Source organism: Nannospalax galili, unplaced genomic scaffold, assembly GCF_000622305.1.
Source record: "Nannospalax galili isolate Female #2095 unplaced genomic scaffold, S.galili_v1.0 scaffold212, whole genome shotgun sequence".
NCBI classification, from domain to species: domain Eukaryota; kingdom Metazoa; phylum Chordata; class Mammalia; order Rodentia; family Spalacidae; genus Nannospalax; species Nannospalax galili.
Window position 1 is genome coordinate 4408215 of NW_008333884.1, and position 27230 is coordinate 4435444.

Genomic DNA, 27230 nt, shown 5'->3' on the forward strand with positions numbered 1-27230 from the left:
AGGAAGTGAAGGAACATACTTATCACTGCTTACAAATGATGTTTTATTGTGATAAATGCCATGTACTCAAACTGAGCGAGTCATGAAATGAGCTTGCATGCTCTCTCCCTCCAGGCTAAGAAACACTCCAGGGCTGGGAGGACACTGATAGTCTCCTAGTGCTTTTGTGTTTGAGTCTGAGGCCATCTGCGACCTCGTGAGCTGACCTCCTTTGCTCTGATCTTGATGTAGCTCTCAGCTGAGATCAGGTAGTGGTGAACAGAAGCGCTGAGCACATGAGCAAAGCTGTTCTGTTGGCAGTTTGCAAATGATGCAGTGGGCAGCACAGGCTGGAGGGCACAGGTATGGTCAGGTAGGGGTGTCTTCAATGCTTGGGAAGGGAGCCTGTGGTCCAGTGGGTGGGTGACTTGTCCACTGTACCCTCCTCAGACATTGCCCTCCTCTCCTGTTCCTTTTTGCTTCTTTAGCCCTACCAGCTCTTCCAGGGCCTCCTCTCCTCACCTTTTGTGGCCCCAACTACACCTGTGTTCCTCATACCTGTGTCTGGTTAGGGTCTGCTTAACCCCCAGCCCACTGTGTCTGAAATGAGTGCCTTATCAAACGCCTTTTGCAAATCCAGTTCTCTGTATCATGGTCGAAACGCCAGTCATGCATTCTTCTGAAAACTGAATCTTTTGCTGGTTCATGGTCTTCTTCCTTCACCTCCAGTGGCCGGGCCCTCTTAGTTCAGCCTCTTTAGTGTCTTAGGAATCTGGTGCTTTCATTTCTCTGGCTATAAGTGCACACAAGCCCCTTCCATTTCCTTCCTCTCTCTGCCTGGGACCTTCTTTACTGCCCTGAAATCCTCTTCTTGGAGCCCTGCAGGGCAGCCAACCCTGCCTTGGAGACCAGCCAGGTAGAGTTCAGAGTGCTTACTGCCTGTATCCTTACTTCTCTGTCCTTAGACTCCTTCACTCTTGCTGTCACGTTACTGAACATTTTCCTTTAACTGGCTCCGTTTTACTTTAATGGACTTGCTCTTGAAGGCAACTTTAAGCCATTACCATAAAAGGACAGTCAGCATGGCCTGACATGAATAGGTTCCTGTAAAATCTGAGTGTTGCAATGCAGGTCTCCCCACATCACCTCGGGTGTCAGCAGGGTTGCATGCATCCAACTCAGAGAAGCAGCGAGACATGGAAGTCCCCCTTGAGCTGCTGGTGGTTAAGGTCATGGACTCTAGAGCCAGATGGCCCAAGTCCAGGTCTTGCTCTGCTACCTTCCAGCCAGTGACACAACCTTGGGCAAGTTACTTAATCTCTCTGAGTCTCAGTTTCTCCATATGAAAAGTAGAGTCAGTAACATTTCTTCCAAAGGATCGTGGTGGGTAGTGAGAGGCCCTTGTGGATTGCTGGCATTGGCCTTTGAGGGGCTGATGTCACCTCCTCTGTGATTACCTTAGCTGGCCTGGCTCTCTCTTCCTTGGGCCCATTGGCACTTTCTCTCTCTCTCTCTCTCTCTCTCTCTCTCTCTCTCTCTCTCTCCTTTATGTGGGTGTGGAACGCTACCAGGACGGTTTGTGCTTTTCACTTCTGCAGGGATCATCTTCTTTGATATTTGGAGATAACATAGATATCCCACTGGGTCCTGGAGCTACCACCTCCTTGCATGTGAGCTGTGATGCTTTGGTTTGGTCAACTCTGAAAGCTTCCCAGGGAGTGATGACTTGCCTGTGTGGGTACCCCACTGTAGGATACAAGGGGATGTTCACAGCTGGCTCTCCATGGCTCATTGGTCTTACTGTGTCCTGTGCCTTCTGAGTACCCTTTCTCCTACTCTTGTCTCAGTTTCGGGCTTCAAGATTTGCCAGAGAAGGGCAGAGCCATCTGTAACCAACATACCCAAAGAGAAACTGCAGTCACTCAGCCTTGGGTAGGCGTCCCCACTTTCCAGTTGCCCGTGCCTCTTGCTGTTCCGAGTGTGGCTTGTAGTAGTCTATGCCTATCATACCTAACTTATCTCCTGTGTAGCTCTGGGCCTCTCCTTCCCCAGCCCAGGCTTCTACTGCCTGTCTGCTCCTTATGGGGACCCATGAACCATTAGCTCTCTCCTCTTCTGTCACAGAGGGCCTTGGTAGTCAGTAGGTACTCTGTAAATGTCTGTGCATAAATGAGTTGTGCTTCCTGACATGTTCTTCTGGAGTTATGGCTGCTCATTTCTGGCATGCTCAGCCTGAGCTGACTTCTCTTAGGAGAGGAGGAGGGAGGCACCTTTGTGACTCTCCAGGCCGCAATATCTCTGTCTGTATAGTTAGGCTACTGGATGACATCTAATGGTTTCTTCCAGGGGCTGCTGGTCTCTGCATCCATGAACCATGGGATTGAATTGTGATTGGGGGTTGCCATTTGGTGGAGATGTGAGTCACCAAATGTCTAGCATTGTGTTTTGAATCTCTGGGGTGACTTTAGGGTATGCATGGGGATGAAATGGAGCACCCAGGTTAACCCTGCTGGGTGGAGCAGCACCTGCCCCTTCGTCACAGGGGCATATCCACCCAGTTCCCCCACCATAGCCTCTCAGTCCTAGCTCCTGTGCTGTTGTCCTACCCTCCCTGCCAGCTCTGCTAAACTCTTCCCTTTCTTCCTCTCACACATTGGCCCCAACATAGCAGGATTCACATTAGTGCTGTGGCCTCTGAGCACACTCCTGGTACCTATGTGGGCCCCCGCCAGCCCAGCAGTGGCCTCTTACATCTGGCCTCCTAGACTCAGGGTCCAGAGCACCTGGGGTATCTGGGTTCCCCAGATTTTGTAGTGATTCCTGCTCTCTGACTGGCTTTCCGCCCCTCCTCTACTAGTCTTATTCCTTCTAATTGGAGCAACAAGAGCCACCATCACAGCAGTGGCACTATCTACAGTGCTGCGGCCTACACCAGGCACTGCATTGAGGGCTTTCCTGGCCTTATTAAAACTGGCACAGGGTGGGGGTAGGCATGCTTGCACATGCCTTTAATCCCAGCACTCAGGAGGCAGAGGCAGGCAGATCTTTGTGAGATCAAAGCCAGCCTGGTCCACATGGTGAGTTCTAGACCAGCTGGGGTTACAAGGAGACCCTGTTTCAAAGAAAGACCACCCCCAAAAGGTGGGGGAAGGAGAACAGCCCCACTTAAGGTGAGGAAACTGATGCACAGAGAGGAGAAATAACCTGACCACATAGCTGGTCAGACTGAGGCTGGAATTCAAGCCCAGGTCTATCAGACACTCAAACCAGTACTCCTGAACCATGGCACACATTGCCTGCTTGCCTGCCTCCCTCTAAGGCTCCAGCCTGGCTCTCCAGCCTATTCAGTATGCATGGACAGACATTGTCAAACTTTGTTTCTTACCTATGGGAATGTCCCAGCATCACCGGGGGTTGAAGTGAGGGCCATGTGAGCATGCTGCTGGTTCCAGGTCTCTGTTGACACCTGGCAAACTTCTCTGAGCACAAGCCCTCAGCCTTCACCGCTGGGTCTCTGCTGGCTATGCCTCCATCTAGCTTGTCCAGTAACCATGTAATTCTCTGCTCCTGTGAGGATAAGACGAGTCATAATGAGGAGTCAAGTACTACATTTGGAGTCTTGTAGCAGGAGGGGAGTAGAGCCTATCTATTCTGTCCTCTCTGTAGAGGAGAAAGCAGAGACTCTAAGAAGTGAAGGCTGCCACTTGCCAGGGCCAGAGCTGGCGGGAGCTCAGCCTGACTTCTAAGCCACCTCTCAGGCCCTTTGGGTCTGTGTCTAAAGACCAGTAACCTTGGAGCATTTAATTTCTTTTTAGAGAATTTTTTTTCTGGTCCAGCTGGCTATGTAGGGTGGGGCATGTGAAAAGTTAGAACTCTAAAATTTCTCTTAATGCTTAGTTGAGCTACAGGTGCTTAAGAGTGCTCAGTGTGGGAAAGAAAGTGTCACTTTAACAGGTGGCAGTAGAAAGCAAGCCCCACCTAACAGTTACCATGAGTGTTCATGGCCTCAAAGCAAGGACACGCTGCCTGGGGCCCGGGGCTTAAAAGGCAGCTGGAGAGGAACTTAAACAAAAGGAATGAGAGACCCCCCCCCCAGTCCTTCTTTCCTTGTTCATTTTTCAGAAATTGAAATACAATTCAATACACCGTGAAATTCGTCCTTTGAAAGTGTTCATATCACAATCTAGTTCAGAACATTCTTACCACTTCAAAGAGAAACTACCCATTAGCGGTTGCTTTCTCTGCCCTCCTCCCTCAAGGTTTTGCCTGTTCTAGACCCCTCTCAGAACTGGATTATCTAGTACGTTTCCCTTGATGACTGCTTTCTTTTTTTTTTTTTCACTCAGCATAATGCTTTCAAGGTTCACCGTATCATAGTATGTCGGTGTGCCCTTCCTGCTTATTGGGGACCAGTACTCCATTCTTGTACTTGGTTCATCCATTCTTTGGCTGATGGACCTTTGGGTTGTTTCCACCATTTGCTACCGTAAATCATATTTCCCATTCCTTTTTGTTTGGTTTTCCTGAGAAGCTGTTCATCATATCCAGCTGTCTGTGTTCCTCTATTTGACTGTTTGGAAAGCAAGAGTGAGCATAACTGTGAGTGGTGGGATGGCCGGGGAGCCAGGAGATGAAGGTCTGTGAGAACTCTGCCAGAGGGAGGCCTTGCACCTGGCCCCAGGGCCATCTGTTGCTAGGTGGTATTTTCCTGCTGTTGATTATTAACTGGTGGTTATGATTCTGAGAGCAGATCTCTAGGGCAAGGGCTGCTACTGCTTATTTGAAATGGAAGAAATGTTTTCTAAGACATTTAAACAGCCTGGCCCTTTGCTACTCTTTCTGTACTTGGAGACCAGATCACCATTTTATTATTTATTTATTTAGTGTGCGTGCATGCATTTGAGTGTGTGTGTCTATTTGTGTGGGTGTATCTGTGGGTGTGTCTTTGGGTGTGCATGGGGCATGGCATGCAAGTGGAGGTCAGAGGACAGCTGTGGGAGTCAGTTCTCCTCTGCCAACATATGTGCCTGGGGACTGAACTCAGATCATCAACCTTTAGGGCAGGTGTCTTTACCTGCTGGCCTCCAGGTCACCATTTTATGAGTTCTCTGTTTGCTGTCATCATCACCCTGGTCTGTGGCTGTATAGGACTTCATGTTTTTATTCCACAGCACTATGTTTAATTCCTCACAACTTCATTATCCCTGTGTTTTCAGTTAAGGCACTGAGACAGAGAGGTGAGATCATACGGCAGAGTAGCAGGTAGAGCCAAACTATAGCACTTTCAAGATAGGATGCACTACTGTACTTACCTCAGGGGTCTGAGGCACAGCCTTTTGAGGGAGGAGGTGTGGATCCTGAATGCCTGGGTGCTTACATAGGGATTCTACTCAAGGCTCTGCCCAGCCCCACCAGGGTAAGTCAGCTTCTCCTCCAGGCCCCTATACCTTTTCTTGCTGAAGTTGCATTTGGCTAAAGTCAGGAGGGACCTCCTCTGGCCACCCTGAACCCTCCCATTTGCCTTGAGATCTCCTATGCTTTTAGGGCTCAAATCCAGAGTGGGGAACTTTAGCCTATCTGGCTCTGTGGCAGCAGAGATGCAGAGTGGGCAGCACCTCTAGGACCTCCCTAGGTGACCTGCCCACTCAGTGCCCTCATGCCCCTCTCTTTCAGCTGAGAGTACAGTCTTCCTCCTCCCCTCTGCCTTCTCTCCACCCTCTTCTTCCCTTCTCTCTAGCCTGCACTGATCTCGAACAGCTCCTCATATGGGTTCCCATGGACCCGTGGGTGAATATGGAGCCCTGCATCCTGACAACATCTGTGTATGTTTGTCTGGACCAGTGGAAGGGCAATTTTCGATCTCAGGGTCATGACACTGTGGCTCACAAGAAAGTTGTCATGTCTGCTAATGATTTACATTTTGCTTATAACAAACGAGAGCAAACTGAAAGTTTATCCCTTGATAGAATCGTGTCAGTCTCACCTCTCCTGTGTGATGTGTTTACCGAGTGGGAGAGAACGGCTGGAATTGCACCAGCTCTGCAGCTTCTACTGTGTCTTATCTCTGTACTAGCTGGTGACTGGGTCTGGCCTGGCATCCTGGAAGTGGGGTGGCTCGCATGTAAATGTCTTTGTCATGAGGTCTGGGGCAGGACAAGGTTGGACTCAGCTGATGGGGGGTGGTGGTGAGGTGGAAGCAGGGATTTCACCTTCTTGATTTTGAGCTTTCATCACAAGGCCAAGGCTAGAAATAAGAACTTGGGCAATGTAATACTTTCCTGGGGCTGCTGTAACCAAGTACTAAAACTGGCTTGAGGCAGCAGACATTTATTTTCTCAGTTCTGGAGGCTGAAAATGAAACTCCAACAAGGTGCCAGCAGGAGCATGCTCGCTTTGATGGCTCTGGGGACAAGTCTTTCCTGTCTCTAGTTTCTGGGGGTTGATGCAGTCCTTGGTATTCCTCCATGGACAGCCACATCTTTCTAATCTCTGCCTCAAACTGGTGTTTCCCATGGGTCTGGAATCCTACATTCGCCTTTTTGTGTGGACCCAGAACCAGACTGCATGACTGTGTGTAGAGCATCACTGAACCAGTGATGTAAAAGTCTGCCAACATTACCCTCCTCAGGGTTGTGTTCCTGGAGAGACAGGGCTGTTGTTTGTCAAGACATCTACAAGACATCTCCAGAGGCATGGGCCAGAAGTCCTCAGCTAAACCTAGAGCAGCCTTTTGATCTCTGGGTGGGAATTTTCCTCCTCTCTCTTCCCTGCTTACTTTTCCCCGTCAGGTCTTAGGAGACCTGAGTGTGGTACTTACCATCCTTGATTAGCCTTCATCCCTCTTTGTTCTCAGAGGCCAGGCCCAACAAGAGAAGCAGTGGCTTCTTGGAAGAGGGCTGAGTGGCAGAGGGCAGAGGCTGTGCTGGGCCAGCTGGCTGGGTTCACAGTCAGGTGACCACAGTGCAGTGCAGTGGCCATAGCTGAGGTGCTATGTGAAAGAGGAAGCTGATGGCTTGAGTCAAGAGACAGCTGCTGCATTTCTATTTCTTTGGGTGTGAATGAGAGAGAGAGAGAGAGAGAGAGAGAGAGAGAGAGAGAGAGAGAGAGAGAAAGAGAGAATGTGAGTGGCTGAGTCTTGGCCTTAATGGTTCTTGGACCAGTAACAGTCTGGACCAGGAAGGAGGAGACCCCTCCCCCTCCAGCTGTCATAAACTTCATTATGAAGGTGCAGGAAGAAATAAGGACAGAGGCAGATGGAGGAGAGAAAGAAGCTGGCCAGGGGTGAGGTTAATGGAGTCATGTGAATCCTAAGTCAAGCCAGATGTTCACCAGCCCCTGTCTGATTGCTTAGAGGACAGTGCGGGTAGCTGCTGCAGGGAAGCAAGGGTCACAGTGACAGGAAGTTAAGGCCCTGTCTCCAGCTTGGTTTCTCAAGAGGTGTTAGACTGGCTTGTCCTATGGGCTTAGAGAACCTGGATGAGACTATGTCTAGGCTCCAGGACTGAAACTTCCCTCTGGGAAGTTGGGGGACTGGGCTCTAGGGAATGTGGGTTTCCTTATGAAGCAGCATTGATTGGGGCTGCCACTCCCACTGGCAGATCATGGGCTGGAAAGAGGTACAAAGGGCTCTCTTGAGGTGGCAGTGGGGGCCTTGGTCACTTAACATACCATGGGTACTGAGTGGATTCTTGGCTGCTTCAGGATGGAATTCTTGTGAAGCTGGGGGCTTTAACAGCTCAGTTATGGTCTTCGAAGGCTTTCAGTACTGTTGTCTCGCCTTTCTGTCCCTCCCTCCCCAGGCACATCAGAGTCCCTGGCCCACTGGGGGATTCCCCACGCTCTGCCCAGATGGCCCTGTTGCATAATTTGCTCCAAAGGCTTCTCCCAACCCGAGCAGTCTGCCTGGTAATGGGACAGCAAACAAGCTCTCCCTGGTCACCAGCAAGGGCCAGATGGGAAGTGGGGAGTATGTGAGTGGCGAACTTGTCGCAATCATGTTGCCATGGTGATAACAACTCTGTTTAGCTGCCTCTCCCTGGTCTTAGCCCACATGGACTAAAATAAGTTTCACCTGCAGCTTTCACAGCAGGCAGCCCTGTCTTCCCAAGGTTGGCTCTCTGGCTAGGGTCCTTCCTCCTTCCCTCTCTCCTCTCTGTGCCCAAATGGACAGAGGTACCCATGGAAGGATGAATCCCACATGTTGATCCCTTTCCCCTTCTCTCTCTGTCCCTAGTCCTGTATCTTTTAGAATTGGTGGTTCTGAGACTCTGGGTGCATCAGAACCACCTGGAGAGCGGATAAAGTATTCTTGGGTTCCATCTTTGAAGATTCTGGCATGCACCTGAGGACTTGCATATCCTCAGGAGATATTCCCTGCTTTGGATGTTAGTATAGCCTAGTGAAGAAATGTACGCAACTCTGATTTTCTGTAAAGCAAACAAGTGTACATAGTTTAGTACACTAAACTATGTCCATAAGCCCAGTCCCTCTTAGGTCACAGAGGGAATGCTCTAGAAGGCCCTTGCTCATGACTTGTATGTCCTTTGGTCTCTTCATAGGAAACAGGAGCTGGCCAACAGCTCGGATGTGACCCTCCCAGATCGGCCACTGTCCCCTCCTCTCACTGCACCTCCAACCATGAAGGTAAGAGACTTGGACTAGGAAGTGGGGAGAAAGGCCATGCAGAGAATGTCTGGAGGTCTTGGTGCTTTGGCTCCAGGTTCAGATGTTCCTATTGCAAGGGGGGACATGGAGGATTCAATGTCTTGGGAGACAGTATCTAGTTAAGTTGGGTAGAGTGGAAGGAAAGTGTGACTGAGACTTGGGTGTCTTTGTCAAGGGGCTGTGAGGAAACAGAGTGGGGCTGAAGTAGGGCTGGTAGAATTATTGAGAGGCCATGTTGAGTGGTGGGGTTGGAACAAGGGACCCAGGCTGGAGGAAGCAGAAGAGACAGTACAGCTGGGCATTGAAGGGGTTGCCATGTAAGACTGACTGGGGCTGGGCGAGTCTTCCTAGGACTGAGATGGCACTGGCATACTGATCTGCCAGTCTCTGATTTGCCCCTCTAAGATGGCGCTGTTAACCCAGTCTCTATAGGAAACTTGTCCTGTGACCTCAGCCTCTATGGGAGAATTGTCTTGGAGACTCTGGGGTTCAATTCCCATCAGGAGCCTTGGCCGCAGGGGTGCACTGTCCCCAGATTCCAAGATTTGGACCCTCTCCTTCTTGAAAAGGAGACTGTGACCCTTCTCATGCACTTCTGTGCTTACCTCTCAGTTCCTACCCCCAACTCCTGTGGGATGACCACCCAAGCCTGGGCTGGCCCTCAGAGAGGACTTTTGGCTCAGCTAGGCTCCTGCCCAGGCTGCTGTGCACCCCTGACCCCTAAGTCACCCAAAGGGCCTTTGAGGCCAGCTGGTGTCCCTGTCCTGGGAATCCTCTCTGAGATGATGTACAAGAAATTAGCATCTCTTCCCTGCTGATCTAACCAGCTTCCCTCTTCTCTGACACCATCCACTGCCTGCTATCATCTCGGGTGACGCCTACCTCACACTGAGCCATGTGGCACATGCAAGGATGTGGACAATGGTAGCAGAGCCTAGTTGGGCCAGGTGTTCCGAGGTGGGAAGGGTACAGGACAGGGTACAAGGTGGTTGGCACAGCTTTCCTCTCCTGGTGGGGTGCCTAGGAACTGGAAGCTGAGCCATTCCTGTCAGCCTAGTCCAGGGTTGGTATGTAACCCAGCTGCTGAGGTGGTTTGTTGGCATAGGGCAACAGTGGGGAGGATGTGGCCATTCTGAATCTCAGCTGTTCGGTCTGCAGAGTGGGGTGTGGGAAGCTTGTCTTTGCTCACCAATGGCAGGAGTTTATAGGGAGAACACAGAATGCCTTGGAGGAGTCAACGAGGTTCTCTTGGCAGGCTTCTCCCACATGATTGTTTAATTCACTCAGCACCCAGTGTTTATTTGAATATTGCATTAGTCAGGATTCTTGGTTGCAAGTGACAGAAACACAACTCACTTTGGCTTAGAAACTTTCCCAAGCACAGCTGCAATCTGCTTCTTCACTTTCTCCTCTGTGATGGCTTTATTCTTTGACAGACCCTGTCTCAGTGGTGGCAGGGGAGTGACAGCAGCCCCTGCAGGTTAAGTAGCTCCCCATGGAAAGAAGAGTAACTTTTTGCCAGTAGTTCCAACAAAAATCCCAGGAAGGAGCTAGGTGTGGTGGTGCATGCCTTCCATCCAGCACTCAGGAGACAGGCAGGTGGATCTCTGTGAGATCAAGGCCAGCCTGGTTTACCTGTCAACAAACAAAAAAGTCCCAGGGTGGAAACTCATTGGCCAGAGAGATGGAAGGCTGTGATTGGCCAGACTTGGGTCTCATGACTCGCACCACAGAAACAGAGAAGGGCTGGGATGGTTCTTGGAAAACTGAAGCACTAGTATAAGAAGGGATAGGGATGCAGAGTAGACAAGACCCACAGTGAGGGCAGGCGCTGCTAAGGTACAAGGCCCAGTGCTGGGTGCTTAGTGACTTCAGTACGAACAAGATGTTCCATTCTCTTCTTTCTTAAAATTGTTTTATTTAAATTTATTTTATTGCTGGGCATGGTGGTACACGCCTGTAGTCCCAGCACTCGGGAGGCAGAGGCAGGTGGATCTCTGTGAGGTCAAGGCCAGCCTGGTCTACACAGTGAGTTCCACGCCAGCTGGGGCTTACAGGGAAACCCTGTTTCAAAAAGACCAAAAAAAATTATTTTATTTTTATGTGTGTGCATGTATTGCCTGCATGTAGGTAAGTGCACCCGTGTCGTGCAGTGCCCACGGAGGACAGAAGAGGCAGTTGGATCCTCTGGAACTGGAGTTACAGACAGTTGTTAGCTGCCATGTGGGTGCTGGGATTCGAACCTGGGTCTTCTGCAAGAATAGCCAGTGCTCTTAACTGCTGAGCCATCTCTCCAGCTCCACTGTTCTCTTCTTTCTTGGAGTTTCTAGTCTATCCAAGTTGAAGGGAATGGCAAGAATGGAGGCATGGATGTTTGAGTGAAGGCAGTGTTCTCAGAAGTTCCATATAACTCGGGGGAATAGAAGGGTGGGGCTTGAGGAGGTCATAGAGAGGAGCAGGTGGGGTTTCTTAGAGGAAATGGTCTTTCAGCTGGGCCCTGAGAGTTGATGAGGACTTAGGCTAAGGTGGAGTCTGAGCAGAGACGTAGTTGAGATCCTTGCTATTCAAAGTGAGGCCAAGGGACCAGCCACACGGTGAGTGTCTCAGAAATTCACACTCTCAGGTTCTGCCTCAGATCACTGAATGGAATCTGCATCTTTCCAGCATTTCAGGTGACTAGAAGTGTAGAGCAGCTTGAGGAGTACCAGAGATGAAGCAGGAGGAGGGAGAGGACCTGGAAAACCAGAAGTACCAGAGCATCCTGAGTTAGGGATGAAGAGGCTGGGCCTGAAGGCAGGGACTAGGTCAAGCTCATTACAGGCATGCACTACCAGCCCTGGTTGTGATGGGACTTTTGAACAATCATCTTGAATGCTGTGAGGAGGACACCTGGGAGACAGCAGAGTGGAAATCAGAAGTATACAAGGCACCAGTGGTCTTATTTGGAAGTAGTCAGAGCTGAGTTTCTAGGTGATAGATTGAGGAAACAAGATGATTTGAAGAGAGGGAAGCAAGAATGGCCCCTAGGTAGTGAGCAACAGGACTCGGTGCAAGTGTTTTCTGAGCTGGGGGTGGCCTAGCAGGGGAGGATAAGGGTCAGGTTGTTTGTGCTGAGTTGGCAGGCTTGAGGCAGCAGTGGGTCAGGTTTACAGGTAGAGAGTGGAGTGAGAAGAGGTTCCTGGGGTGGCATGGTAAACCTCCTCCTCCTGCTTCCCTGTAAAGGCTGGTGCTGGGGCTTCTGGGAAAGAATTCGGACCTACACAGAGAGATGAGCACTTCATGGTGAGAGACAGGCAGCTGGGTCAGCCACTGGAGAGGCCATGTATGATGTGGAGTGCATGGGAAACTTGGCTAGTGTTGACTGAGGCCAGTTCTGGGGAGGTGGGATGACAGCAGGTGTCAGTGCTGAGGAGTGAGTGTAGGTAGTGTGTGTCAGAGGGTGTAGAGAGCCCTTGTGAGACAGGGAGACCCTAAGGTGTGGAACTGTAAAACGAGGGAGCCATTGTGTAGAAGGAGACTCAATTCTTATGTGTTCCCCAGCCTCTGTGTGTGTGTGTGTGTGTGTGTGTGTGTGTGTGTGTGAGAGAGAGAGAGAGAGAGAGAGAGAGAGAGAGAGAGAGAGAGAGAGATAGAGATAGAGATATTGAATCAGGAATCTGCTCTGCCCTGGCTATCAAGACTTGGGCTTAGTCAGGGAAAGAGCTGAGTACTGAGGCTTGTCCCCAAGTCTCAGTCTGGGCACCTTGTGTGTGGCTGGTGTTGTGGTCAGTTATATCTGGTTTCTTTGTGACTGCTATTGGGTTTATTCTATGATTGTGGTTTGAATCTGTGACTAGAAAATTTCCCCTTTGTATGGAGCTGCTTTCTAGGGATATAAAACCACAGTGCCCACCAACCTGCTCACCACAGAGGAAGCATCCCATGGTGGACTGTACTCAGTGTTAATGTTGATGCTCCTTGCCATTTGGTTCATTCTACTCTGGTATTGAGGGGGTCCTAGCCCTGGCCTCGGGTGGGTTGGGTTTGGGTTGTTGTTGACTGCTCAGGACCTTCAGGTTGGAAGTTTGCTATGCGCCTGGTCTTCCACCTCTCCTACCTTTGAGTTTTATATCCAGCAGATCTCTGCTCCTTGTCTCCGTTTCTACTGGCTGTTTCCAAGGGTGGAATCAGCACGTCATATTTTTTATTTTATTTCTTTAAAAATTTTGTTTTTTGGTAATTTCACACACATACCCACCCACACCTACAAGGTGTTTTGATCATGTACCACCCCCATTACCATCTCTTAGCCCTTCCTACTCCCGTCGAACCCCCATTTCCCCAGAAAATCCCGTCCTACTTTCATGAGATAAGATCTCTCACTGGCCTAGAGCTCACCAAGTAGGCTAAGCTGGCTGGCTAGAGAGCCCCAAGGTATCTGCCTGTCCCAGCCTCTCCAGAGCTAGGACTAAAAGCACAGACCATCATGCCTGTCTTCTAATTAATGAATAATTAATTAATTAACTAATTGTGTATATGTGCACCCAAACCATCATATGCACATGAAGGTCAGAGGGCACCTTGCTAGAGTCCATTCTTTCCTTCTATCATGTGGATCCCAGGCATTGAACTCAAATGGCTTGGCAGCAAGCACCTTTACCTGCTGAGCCATATCTGTTTGCCCCACACCTGGCTTTTAATGTGTTCTGGGTAACCTACTCGGGTCCTCATGCTTGCATAGCAAGCACTTTACCAACTGCTTTACCAATCTCTCTAGCTCCATGAATCAGTTTTCTCCCTTCTGAGCAGGTACTTTGAAGGTGAAGGCCTGGCTGGGTTCCCTTGGTAGTGTGGCTCAGGACAGGGGTGCAGAATACCCTTTTGTTAATTAGCTTGGGTCAGGGATGGATTGATTATACATTTCCTTCCTAGATAGGAGTCTGAGAAGTGGGAAAGGACTTACTTGCGCAAGGTCCCATTGAAAGAGCCAGTAGTGAAATAGAATAAAGTTTTGGGAAGGATCCAACCACTTTTGGTGAAACACTCTTCTCAACCCACCCCACGCGCCCTGTGACAGCCTCTTTCCTAGCTGCACCCCCCAGAGGGAAGGGATTGCGGGGAATATAGCTGACTACTTTGCTACTCATGCCACTGCAACTGGCCTGCACCTGCCCCCCCCCCGCCCGCTGTAATGTTTGTTTTGCTAGGGGATTCCCCACCCCCAATATGAAGCAGAGAAAAAAGCACCCAAGAGATGCAGAACAGATGGGCTGAATGGGAGCCCAGTTCCCAGCTAGAGCCCAAGCTGAGGATGGGGCAGGGTGGGCTGGGAGCAGGGCTGGGGGCTGGTTGCCTGGGTGTGCGGTGGATAACTGCCAGGGCTTACTCTTCATGAGTTTGTTTTTCATGCCTATAAGGACCAGCAGTCATTTAGCAGGCCCCATGGTGTGCCTGACTTTGTTCTGATTCCCAGGGGACCATCCTGAAGCATTGGTCCTGGACCATCAAAGAGCCAGTTCTACAGGGGGCCTTAACTGAGCAGAGGGTGCCATATGGCTCAGCATGTGACAAGTTCACAAGCGCTATGTGACTCTTCAGGGAGGACTGGAGGAGGAGAGGAAAGGGAGATGGGGGAGTGGGAAGAGACCTAAGGAAGCACCCCTGGGGCTGCAGACCACATCTTCCTGGGCCCTAGGAGGGAAGGAAATTGGGTTGACCTTCAGGTTCTCTTGAATTAGGGCATTTCCTAGAAGTTGATTCTGCTAGTGCTTGGCTGTCCCCCACCCCACCTGAACTGGTAGAGTGGTCCCTGAAGCCCCACGTAGGTTGGGCAGCTGGATCAGCTGGTTGGTGACCTTTGACTTCAGCTTCTGAGTTCCTCCTCATGCAAGTGTGAGGGACCCTAGGTCAGAGGTTCTCCTTTTAGAAGAAAGTGATGGAGTCTGGGAATTCCCATTGAGAAGGCCTGCTCCTGGGTTGCTTCTTCAGTGCTATCCCCCAGGGCCACTAATGCCCTCTGTGTGCACCTTCCCTCCCCCACTCAGAGGCAGGTGAGGCCTCTGTATGCTGAAGGAAGTTGACTGTTAAGGATCTCTGCATTCCTCTAGCTCCCTCCTTTTCCAGCTTGACACTTTCCTCAGGGTTAGTCCATCTCTCCACTTTGCCCCTGGTGGCTGTCTCACTTTTCTGTGTGGTCATGGGGTAAGGAGACTGCCCCCTCCATCAGGGTTAAGAAGGAGGCATCAGCTTGCTAGAAGCTATTGATTTTATATGGATAAGACAAGTCTCTTCTCTCAGTATGAAAATCAGCCCTTCTTTGAGTCTTCTAAAAATTTTTATTTATTATTTTTATTTTATGTGTATTGAGTGTATTGCCTGCATGTGTGTAAGTACACCCATGCCATGCAATGCCCATGGAGGTCAGAAGAGGGCATTGGATTCCCCTGGAACTGGAGTTACTGATGGATGGTTGTTAGCCACCATGTAGGTGCTGGGAATTGAACCTGAGTCCTCTGCAAGAGTGGCCAGTGCTCTTAACCTCTGAACTATCTCTCCAGCCCCTCTTCCTTGAGTCTGAAGGCTGGTATACTCTGACCTTGGCCCTCAGGCTGCCCTATCCACTGGTCTGTGGGAAATCAAAGGACTTCAGGGAAATGCTTCCAGGATGGTGTATGTCCCAGGCACATGTGAAACAGACAACATAGATGAATTGTGGGAAGACATCTGAAGAGGGATTCTTGGGCTGGGCAGGAATAGCTGAAGACCATCAGCAGGGAGGCTTGTTTCCCCTTTTCAAGAAAGCTCTGAGGGGGATTCAAGAAGGCTGATGTTTAATTTCTCATTACTGCTGCTGGGGAATACTCAGCCAGGGCTGCTGTGGGATTCTGTGGGCCTTGGAGATCCACCTCTGGTCTCCACACAGACCCTGTTTGTTGCCTGTTTCAGGCATAGTTGGGACACATGCTGTCTTCTCAGGGTTACCTCCCAGAAGCCCTAAGATGTCAGGGGAGCCCAAGGTCAGTGCATGTCTGACTTAAGGCAGACAGGAGGAAGGACTTACTCCCTCCTGAGGGTGGGCATGCTCCCTGGTGCTTAAGAACACAGGGTTGCCTGCATTTGTACCCCTCTGTATGAATCCATTTGTCATATGCACAAATCTACACATAGGTGTATTTTCTCTGATTTTGTCCGTGTTTTAAGGCCAACTATCGTGTACCTCTTGAAAAATTACTTTAGATATAACTGAATTAAAATTATATACATGTAAATGTTTAAACCTTAACTCTAGGGGCTAGAGAAATGGCTCAGTGTTAATAGCACTTGCTGCTCTTGTAGAGTTTCCTAGCACTCACATGGCAGCTCACAACTGTCTGTAACTCCAGTTCCAGGGGATCCAATGCCCTCTTCCTGTCTCTGCACCCACCAGGCATGCATGTGATACACACATACACACAGACAAAATACTCATACACATAGAATAAAAATAAATAAATCTGGGCTGGAGAGATGGCTCAGCGGGTAAGAGCACTGGCTGCTCTTGCAGAGAACCCAAGTTTGAGTCTCAGCACCTACATGATGGTTAACAACCATCTGTAACTCCAGTTCCAGGGAATCTGATGCCTTCTTCTAACCTCCATGGGTATTGCATGGCACGGGAGCACTTACATGCAGGCAATACATTCATACACATAAAATAAAAATAATAAATATAAATAAATAAATCATAAAAAATCTTAACTGTATACTTTGAATAAGGAATAGATGATATACCCTCACCAAGATATATGACATTTCTGTCACACAGCAAAGTCCCTTCATATTCTTTCCTAGTCAGTCTAAACCGCCCCTTCCAGAAGTAACCAGGATTCTGATTTGTTTTAACCATAAATTAGCTTTCCTATTCCAGAACTTAATTTAGATGGAATTGTACTCTTTTTTCTGACCAGCTCAGTGTAATCTTTGTGCTCTTGGCCCATGCAGGTGAAATTACTGAGTAACATTCCATCCCATAACCACAGTTGGTTTGCTTATTCTCTAATTAGGAGCATTTGGGTTGTTTCTAGCTTGGTTTGTGCTAATAGCTAACAAGTATGGACAGTCTCATATAAATTTTGTTTGGTTTTGTTTGGACATGTGTTTTCCTTTCTCTTAGAGAATGTCTAGGAATAGAATTGCTATATCAAAGAGTAGGTGATTATTTTCTTTTTGAGACAGGGTCTCATTCTGTTGCCCAGGCTGATTTCAGACTCATGACAATCTATCTGTCTCAGCTTCCCGGGTGCTGGGATTGCAGGCATGCGCCACCGTGCCTGGCCTAAATCTTTAACTTATTTATTCGTTTTGTCGTGCTTGTGTGTGCTAGGCAAGTGCTCTACCACTCAGCTATACCCCAACTCCTGAATCTTTATATGAAACTGACAAACTCTCTGCCAGTGGTTGAGCCATTTTACATTGTTACCAGCCATGCCATTATGTCCTTGACTGCCCCACCAATGTTGGCTGTTGTCAGTCTTTTACATTTTAGCTACTGCAGTAGGTGTTGTGCATTGGTATTTACCTGGTTTAATTTGCATTTTCCTGATGACTGATGGTGCTGAGCCAATGAAGATCTGAGTCCACTTACTTTAATGAGTGTGGCCAGGTTCATTTATCCCCATAAGGCCATCCCATTGTTACAGCTTCATCTGTCGAGAAGGCTTTTCTTTCCCCATTTAATTGCTTGGATATCTTAGCCAAAAATCTTCTGGCCCTAGACATGCACCTGAGTGTTTGTGTAGTATCTCTACCAGCCATGACATTTCTCTAGGAGATAAAACAGGTGGTTCACCTGGCCACTCCCCCTTCTCCCCTGTGTTAGATGCTAGACATTGAGTCATTGAGGTAAAGCACTCCAGAGAGTGTCCACATGGCTTCAGAATCCCATCCAACCAGGCTCTGTGGGAGCCTTTGACAGTTATTTGGAGCTGTCATTTGAGAGAGGAATCACTTTTGTCACCTCTGTCTGAAACAGTCATAGGAGGTTGTGCTGTTTGCTGAAGGCCCCCACAGCTGCTGAGTGGCAGGTCCATGTAGTGCTCCAAAGCCCGTGTCCTCACTACTGTCCCCCACGTATGTGGCCTCCTTCATTGTCCTTTGATTCTGCAGCCCGTCCCCCTTTCCAAACCTTCACACTAGCCACGTGGTCCTGCTGCCGTAGATGCCAAGCCAGTCCTTGTGACCTGGTCCCAGTTCCCTGAGGTGCTTCTTCAAAGCAGTCAAACCCTATAGAGCGGTAAAGTGCACAGTGCCTGGAGCCAGTCTGCCTGGGACTGAGGTACTTCTTAGTTGTATGACTTCTCTGAGTGGAGTGGGGGACAGTCCTGGTGGTTGTCACCAGGTTGTCATTGACTGGAATGGTGTGCACTTGTCAATCAGAACAGATACAGGTACTATTTAAGTGTCAGTCATTATTCTTCAAAAAAAAAAAAAAAACTTTTTTGTTTCTGAAAGATGACACTTGGTTTCTAAGTTAGCAAGGCTTAGAAAGCCCAGAAAGAAGCCCAGCACAGTTCTGTGGCCACCGTGATTTCTCCTCAGCAGTTCCTGCCCTGCCCTGCTCTGCCCTGCCCTGCCGGGTGCCCACAGCTGAGGGGGCTGATGCTGTGGGAACCTCTGTCTTGGCATAAAACCCTGGTTGATAAATGTGGATGACGATAGAGTATTGGGAAAAGGATAAATGAAGGAGCCAGCTCCCCAAAGCTGGCAGACTGGAGAAGTCCCCAGGAAGCAAATCTGGACTGTGCTCCCATCTCTTATGTTCTAAGGCAGGCTCTTCTGACCTAAGCAGGAGTCACAGGCTAGGTGGGTCCCATGGAGACAGGAAGGCCCTGCAAGCCAGCATCCTCTTAGAGGTTTCTGGAGTGGGACTGTGTAAGACTTGCATGGTTCTAGGCTACGGGAGTTCTGAGGTTGGTCTTGGAACACGTTTTATGATCTGTTGCTTCCTACTGGAAGGTTCCTTCTGAATTCCTTCTTCTGTAGCTGATGTTAAAATGAGCCTGGGACAGATGCTGACCTTGTGGGGAATGCTGGAAGGCTGGGGCAGGGCATGAAATCTCTGGGAGGCCATGAAGAGTGCAGCCACCCACTCTGTCTGCCTGAGCAGTCTGTCATCTGGGTGTCAGATGCCTGGAGAAGGTGCCTAATTTCTGGACCCTCTGTCCTCTGGCCCCTCTCCTCTTACAGTGTTGTCCCTGTCTTTTTGCCTAGTCAGTTAAGGTTCTTTTCCACATTTGTTTGCCTAGTTAGTCAAGGCTTGGCCTTGATGGAGCACTTACTGTTCAGGGCATCTCTCTCATGTTGCTTCCTGGGCTTAGCTCTTCCAGTTATACTACCTGTCTGTGTGACCAGCCATCCTGCCCTGGAGCTCAGGACTTGGTTCTGAGACTTCCCCCAGTGTATAGTGCTGTGCCTAGCACAGAACTCTCATGTTCATCCTGGACTTAATTACAAAAACTATTTATTACGTACTTATTTAAATTATTATTTATTTGTTTATATATTTGTGTGTGGTGCTCATGGCATGGCACACATGTGGAAGTTAGAGCACACCCTGGGTTTCTTCCCTCTATTATGTGGATCCAAGGGATTAATCTCAGGTTGTCAGACTTGGTGGCAGGTACCTTTACCTGCTAAGCCATCTTGATGGCCCTGATTCTGGACTTCAGTAACCAGCTGTGGCACTTTGTACAGATCAACAATGTTCTGAGAACCTCAGCTCTGACATTTACAGAACTAAACTTGACCCATAGGGTTACTGTAAGGCTCAAGGAGGATGTGGACTGGTGGGGACTTCATAGAGGGTGGGTACTATACAGGGAGTATATTTCATTCTGCAGTTGGCATCATGGTTAGTGAACCAAACACTTGGAGGGTGGCTCTAGTGATAAGCCCACTTTTCTCTTTTAATTGCTGTACACACTTCACTGAGACCAGCTTGGCAGCATGTGCTGCCAGTTTCTGTCCTCAGCCTCCTACCCCCATGCCATGTATGATGTGCCATGGACCAGCCCATCAGGCCTGGTATCTGGGGCTTTGGGGGCCAGTGGGTGGTGGTTTCCTTTCTTCCTGAAGGGACACCACCTGTGCAAAGCCCCAGCAGCTAGTTCCTGTGTACCTAGCTTCTGCTGTCCTGTTGATTTTTCCTCCTGGATCTCTGGCAGACTACCTGCTCCTGGCTGAGCATGGAGATGGAGTTTGGGGCATCAGGGTGTATATTCATTTCTAGGGCCATTGTAACAAATCCACAAACTTGGTGGTGGCTTAAAATAACATAACTGTACTTTCCCACGTCTCGAGGCCAGAAGTCTGAAGTTAGGGTGTCAGCAGGGTCTTGCTCACACTAAAGTCTCGGGGAGAAACCTTGCTTGTTTTTCTAGCTTGTGGTAGTTCCAGGCATCATTGCCAGCATCTTGTTGCCGCTGTGTTCCTGTGGCCTCTCCCTGGGGGTCTCCACTTTGTGTGTCTTATCTGGACACTTGTCACTGGATGTAGAGCCCCCTGGGTAGTCCAGGATTGTGATTGTATCTTGAGATGTGTATCTTAACTGTATCTGCTGCTCCAGCCCCTTTCTGCTTCTGTACCTTAGACTGGGTAATTTACAAACCAGACATTTTCCCCTACACTTCTAGCGGCTGGAAAATCCAAGTTCTGGTAGATTTGGCATCTGGTGAAGGCTTGCTTCTGCTTCCAAGATGGTACCTTATTGTGTTTTCACATTCAGGAAGTGGAAGGGCCAAAGGCCCAGTTAGTTCCTCCAGTCCTTCCATGAACTACTCAGCTCCCAAAGGCCTCCCTTCTTAAAAAAATTTTTAAAAGTTATTTTTATCTTATGTATATGAGTATATTGCCTGCATGTATGTGAGTGCACCCGTGTCGTGCAATGCCATGGAGGTCAGAAGAGGGCTTCGGATTCCCCTGGAATTGGAGTTAAGGACGGTTTGTAGCTGCCATGTGGATGCTGGGAATCGAACCTGGGTCCTCTGCAAGAGCAGTCAGTGCTCTTAACCCCCGAGCCATCTCTCCAGCCTATGGTCTCCCCTTCTTATACCTTTCCTTTGGGGCATAAATTTGAACATATAAAATTCCAACTTTCACATCATAGCATCTTCTAAGGCTCACCCCGTCATAAGGTCCCGCTCCCAGGCTTTTAGACATACATGTCTTTTAGCAGGGCTAGCATTTAACCCTATAAGGGTCTGAGCTGCTGTACCCTGTAGTGTGGGAGTGTGGTGAGTCCCAGAGCCCTGGCAGCACCTGCTCCTCCTGTATAATTGGATATCAAGTGTGATGGCAGGTGCCTGTGAATGGGGCGGGGCATGACGAGGCCTGGAGGAGCTAGCCCTATGTACCTGCAGCTCACACAGTCCGGGTTGGGTCTGTCTGCCCCCTACTGGCCACTACAGAAACTGGTATGCAAGGAGCCCACAGTAGATGCTCAATAAATATCAATAAATAAATTATTAGAATAAATAAATAAATAAATTAGAATGTGGCCACGCACAAAAGCCCACTGTTTTCTTAGAGAATTTTTGCAAGTCTTCTCTGTCTTGTAGATAAACAGCAGCAACAGCAACAACAACAAAACACTTAAGTGATGGTAAAGAACAAAGAAGTACATTGCTAAAATATTAATAGTACTTTAATAATCTTGCCATCCAGAAATACCCATTATTATGACTTGACAAGCATCCAGATAGCTTGGCATTGCATACACAGATAGAGCCATGCATAAATGAGATCACTCTGTTTATGTGCCTTCATAACAAAGAGTCCAGTTTGATTTTTCTGTGCATTTATCCAGTGAGGAAAAAACTCAGGTTGCTCGGAAGGAATTACTGAAGTGTAGAGATATTTCCACTCTAGAAGAGATAGTATTTGATGTGAGTTCTCTAAAGATGCATGGAAAAATCATTATAAAAAAGAATCAAGCCAGGCACGATGGTGCACATCTGCCATCCTGCAGGGAGACAGGCAGAGGCAGGAAGATCTGAGTTCAAGGTCATCCTTGGCTATGCAGTGACTTTAGGGCCAGCCTGGGTAACAGAGACTGTCTCAAAAGACCAAAACAAACAGATGAGAACCAAACCTTTGAGCATACAAATGATTAATAATGAAATATTGTACCCTTTTATATTGTGACTGGCTCCCTGCTTTAAATTATGAGAACCCAGTGATTTCGTAGGGAGGACCGTACAGCTTATGAACTTGGCTTCTGGGAGAGTGTGCTTCTTTTGAGGGGAACTACTGTTGGGTAGCAGGTTTGTCTCTACATCTGTGTGCAGGAAGCTGTCAAGAGCCTGGGGTTCCATTCCACATGGAAACCATGCTGAACCTGTCTCAGGAGCAAATTGGATTTGTGAGAGAAAGACATGGACCGAGCTGATTTGATTTGGCAGTGGGACTGAGAGGTTTCTGAGATGTCAGATGTTAATATGATGGCTGGCTGGTTCTACATGGAAAGCCAGGAGTTGGGGGTGGATGGCTGAGTGGCGTTGTCATCTGTTGTAGAGGAGGAAAATATGAGGAAGGAAATGGGTAGGGGGGAGAAGAAGTAGGAAAGCATGGAGTGGGGACTGGTGGTGGTGGTGGCAGTGGAGTGGAGGAGAGGGAGAGGAGAGGAGAGGTGACATGGCCTTGCATCATCAAAGATCTTGAGTGACAGGCCCAGACTGAATTTACCCTCAGATAGCCTTTACCGACAGACTATTAAAAACCTTTCAATACTAGTTGGAGGGATGCACCCTCTAGTCCTTTGACACATGGCCTGCTATGTGTTTCAAGAGCTCTTTCTTCTCAGGGGATGGTCCTGGTAGTGGTCTGGCCTCTGAAGTCACTAGAACTGCCTCTTACCTTGGAGATGATGCATAGCTATAGGGCCTGGATGGTTTTGAGAATCAGGTCAGATGCACTTAACTGCTGTAAATGTCCAGATGGGGTTCACGACTTTCCATTGGGATGTTTCTTGCATGGTTGGCTGACCTAGGTTGTGGGGCACAGGAGACAGCAGCTGGGGCTGGTTTATGGGGGGGGCCTCATGCTTGGTAACTCCTGTTTGAACTAGGAGTTTGTCATCTCTAGGATTTGAGGGTTTAACAGCTGAGAGGAGGGAAGAACCACAGAAACTACCCTCTGAAATCAAGTAAGATCACACACGGCCTCCATTGACTAGTCCAGTGTTGGATGTTAAGGTGAGAGGGGCCTGGGAGCTAAAAAAAAATAGACAGGAAATCCTCAGATAGTGATCCTTGTCATTTTATAAGAGGATATTGATTCAGGGGTCCACGGAGGGAGCTTTCGGGCCAAGTAAATCCCTAAAACACCAGTTTAGCAAAGTAGAAAGCAGGTCAGAAGCTGGAAGATGCTTTTCTTGAGCCTGGATGGGTCCAGTAAGTGTTGAGGCTGGCACAAGTTTAGGAGCCTAGTCACAGGGAGCTCAGAGACACCCGAGCTTAGGACTGGAGGAGAGGTGGGAACCAGGAGGCCAGGCCTCCCTGCTGTGTTAGACTCTACTACTGACAATGTAACCCTCTAGGGCACAGTACAGGTCCTTTGCTACCAAATCCTGGGCCTAGAGGAGGTCTAGAGTCTGCACCTGGGTTTTGAGGAACGGTTTAGAGCTTCAAGGTGGTTATCAGAATCAAGTTCACCTTAGACTGTGAATACTTGACACACGACATTTCAAATGTTTAATTAAAAATTAAAAAAAAATATGGGGCTGGAGAGATGGCTCAAAGGTTAAGAGCACTGGCTCCTCTTGCAGAAAACCTGGGTTTGATTCCCAGCACCCACATGGTTGCTAACAACCATCCATAACTCCAGTTCCAGGGGATTTGACGCCCTCTTCTGACCTCCACAAGGCATTGCACAACACAGGTGCACTTACACACATGCAGGCAATACACTCATACACATAAAATAAAAATAATAAATAAAATATTTTAAAAATTTAAAAAATACATGTATCAATTTAGTGTTTATGTGCGTGTATATGTATGCATGTATGTATGTGTATATACATGTGTGTGGGTATGCAAATAAATTGGTTTCAAACTCAATATGTAACTGAGGATGACCTTGAACTCTTGATCCTCCTGCCTTCATCTTCTGAGTGCTGAGATTGCAGGTGTGTACTGCCCCACCTGGCATTTCGGTTTTGAGGAGCACAGATGGATACTAATCAGAGACCATTCCAATGCCTCAGTTTCTTTTCCTCATGGCCAGGCTGGACTTGGGCTTGTCAGGAAGTCTCTGTCAGTTTTGTATAGCTGCTGTTGTAAGTGGCCACGGACTCAGGGTCTGAAGACAGCACAGATTCATCACCTTCTGTTTCTGAAATGGGTTTCCTTCAGTGGCTCTGGGGAAGATCCATTTCCAGGCTTGTTCCAGCTTCTAGAAGGTCACCTGTGTGCTTAGTAACTGGTCCCATGCCTCTGTCTTCAGAGTCAGTGACTTGGGGCTAAATCCCTTTGGCTTTCTTCTGATGACATTGGGCCCACCAGGACCATCCGTCTCCACTTTCCATCTCAGGGCCAGCTGAAGGCAGCCTTGATTCTGTCTGTAGCTGTAATACCTATGTCTCGATAACCACATATATATAGCCACAGCTCTGGGGCTCAGGAGGGAGGGTATCTCTGTGTGTGGGGCAGATGGATCATCATCAGTGGCAGGGCCTGGGCCTTGTTCACACCTGGTTTTCTTAGGTGTAGGATGGGGAACTTTACCTGCTTGTGTTTCTATGGGATTACATGCTCTGTGACTAAGGGGCCACTATCCAGTATATTGCTTTGTGAACCTGTGACTGATTGTACGTGTCCTTACACTGGGGTTGGAGGAATGTTGTCCTTACATCTTTTACTCCTGTTGTCAGTTTAGAGTTGAGACATGACCTTGATTTTAGCAACTTAAAGGTCCCACATGAAGGTGGTGGGGAGAAAGCTTTATTGCTGATAAGGGCTTGTCCAATCTTTATATTTGTTTTGTTTTTGTTTTTGAGACAGGGTTTCATGTAGCCCAGATTGGCCTCCAGTTTGCCCCCACCTTGCAAGTTCTGGGATTACAGATGTGTGCCACCATGCCTGGTTCTATGGGGTGCTGGAGGTCCTGGGAATTGGATCCAGGGCTTGACACATGCTAGGCAAGCTGTCTACAAACTGAGCTACATCTCCAACCCTGATTTATTTATTTACCTTGCTATGTTTTAGAGGCTGGTCTAGAACTTACTGTGTAGTCCAAGTTGGCTTGACACTCATGATGCCCCTGCCTTGGCTTCCTGCCTGCTGGGATCATAGGCATGTGCCACCATGCCCAGCCTTTGTCTAATCTTTTTTGAAAGAAGGTGCGATTGCTTGCCCCCAGCCACATTGTCATCTTCCTCTGATCTAACCTGAATCTTTCTTGCTGCAAATTCAGCCTGCCAGCTCTCAATTTGGCAGGCAAAGCTACCCAAAGGTGGGTAATGACACTTAATCCCCGTAATCTGCTTCTGTCTTGTTCTAATCACGTCATCATTTTGGACCAAGGGTAGGGGCCCCTTCATCCCTTTTGGAGTGGGTGTCCGTGATGGAGAGTGTATGGACTGGGGTCATCAGGTGGGAGAAGAGGAAGACAATTCACTGTGTTCAGACTTGCTGTGCTTAGATAACCCCAGGTAACCTGCCTGGTGTGGAAAGTTCCCCTCCTTGTACCCCAGGTCAGATAGCGTTGCCTGGTTACGGGAGGCTCAGGCAGAGAAAGAAAGCAGGCGCACATGTTTAAAATTCAATATTGTGGCCTGGCAAACACTCCAGCAGGGCCTTTCAGCCTACCGATAATCTCTAATTCTCCCCACTTCTTGCAGGCGGGGCTCTGCCCTGAATCCCAGATGGTCTCTTCTGGGAATTGGCTGTCAGCTGTTGTGGGGGACAGGGTAGGGGGTGGGCTGGTTAGCCTGTGAGCACTGTTACCCTGATCATGCTGGCCTGGGTTCTCAGTTGGATAAAGCTTTAAGGGCAGGGGCTCCAGGGGTGGCTCTTTCAGATTCCTGTCTGCTCTGGTGGAGGCCTACCCTTTGGAGGGGGTGCACGGGGCACCTGGCCCTGGAAGTAAGGGATGAAGTCCAGCAAGCCCACATCCCAGAATGGTCAGTGTCTTTAAAAAATTTAATTAAAATTTCTTTATTGATTTATTTTTTATTTTATATGTATGAGTGTTTTGCCTGCATGTATGTAAGTGCACCCATGTGTGCAATTCCCACGGAGCCCAGAAGAGGGCCTTGGATTCCTTGGAAGTGGAATTATGGATTGTTGTTAGCTGCCATGTGGGTGCTGAAAACCAAACCTGGGTCCTCTGCAAGAGCAGCCAGTGTTCTTAACGGCTGAGCCATCTCTTCATCCTCAAAAGGACATCTTTCCTAATCATTTAGAGAGGATCCTTTGTCCAGGTCACACAAAATCTTTCCATGCCCTCTTCCAGGGAGACCTGTAGGCAAGTCTCATCCCTGTTAAATGGAGACTCTTGGCTAACTTAGTTGAATCCCGAAAAATGCAAGTGGGGTTCCAAGTGTGAAGTGACTGGCACCCTAGCAGCCTCATTTGCTCTTGAGGTGGAGCAGGGGTCCTTGAAGCAAGGGTCCAGGTGAGCAAGCAGGGGTGGTGAGCAGACCATCCCACCTTTGTGGGGAAGTAGGCCAGCCCTTCCGGTACACAAATGGCTGCTTAGGGTGTCCTGAGGGGCACTTACTAGATTAGGTCTTTCCTGACACCATGGAGAAGGGAAGAACAGGACCAGTAATTGGTCTCACTGCGTGGGTTTCATGCACACCTCTCTTATAGCTTGGGATTTTTCCCTAACCCCATAGCCTCCTTCTGGGCACAGCTGGGATGCTGCCTCCCTCAGCCAGCTTTCCACATTCCCCTCTAGCATGAACTCCTGCACCTTACACTTTAGAATGTTAGTAAGGTCCCTTCATTCATTTTGCAAGCACTTAACTGAATGTTCTTCATGGCTAGTTCTGCTGAGGCCCTGGGGACACATGGCAGGGAACACGGCAGACACTGCTCATGTAGTTTGCCTTCTGCTGAGGGAGACACTGTGAACCCATCCGACTGCAGCTTCTGGCAGGTGCTCTGAGGGAGAGACAACTGTGGCATTTTTAGTGTTCATGACATCAAGGTGAGAGGGAGAATGACCTTCCATGGGAGACTTGGAAGACCCCAGGAGGAGGGGGCAGGTAAACTGCACCTGAAGGGTGAGAAGGAAGGGCTGTGTGAAGGGCAGGGAGCATGTCTGGACTCCAGAGATAATAAGGGCAAAGGGAAGACACAGGGAAGAGCCTGAATCTTGGGAACAGAAGGGCCCTCTGAGGACAGTGGGGATGGCAAGATTGAATGGATGAAGGCTGTGTTGGGGAGGTCAAGACAGTGGAGTGGGCTGATGGGTTGGATGTGGCAGATGAGGGGGTGGGAGGAAGCTAGGTGTGTAGCCAGATGGATTTTTCAAAAGAGACAGGGAGACTATCATATAAGGTGTGGGGTGTAAGAAATTCCATGGAGTAGGTGACCAGGCTTGAGACTCCACCCACTCCAGAAGGA

General features: G+C 48.8%; 1 protein-coding gene across 8 annotated transcripts in view; it reads left to right on the forward strand.

Moving 5' to 3' along the window:
- The window catches only part of Rap1gap2 (RAP1 GTPase activating protein 2), a 251257-nt gene that overhangs the window by 107899 nt on the left and 116128 nt on the right, over window positions 1–27230 (forward strand). For all 8 annotated transcript variants that reach the window (XM_017797085.2, XM_029561472.1, XM_029561471.1 and 5 more), the window contains one exon: window positions 8538–8622. In XM_017797085.2, coding sequence (XP_017652574.1) covers window positions 8538–8622 — 85 coding nt within the window. The remainder of the gene's footprint in view (window positions 1–8537; window positions 8623–27230) is intronic.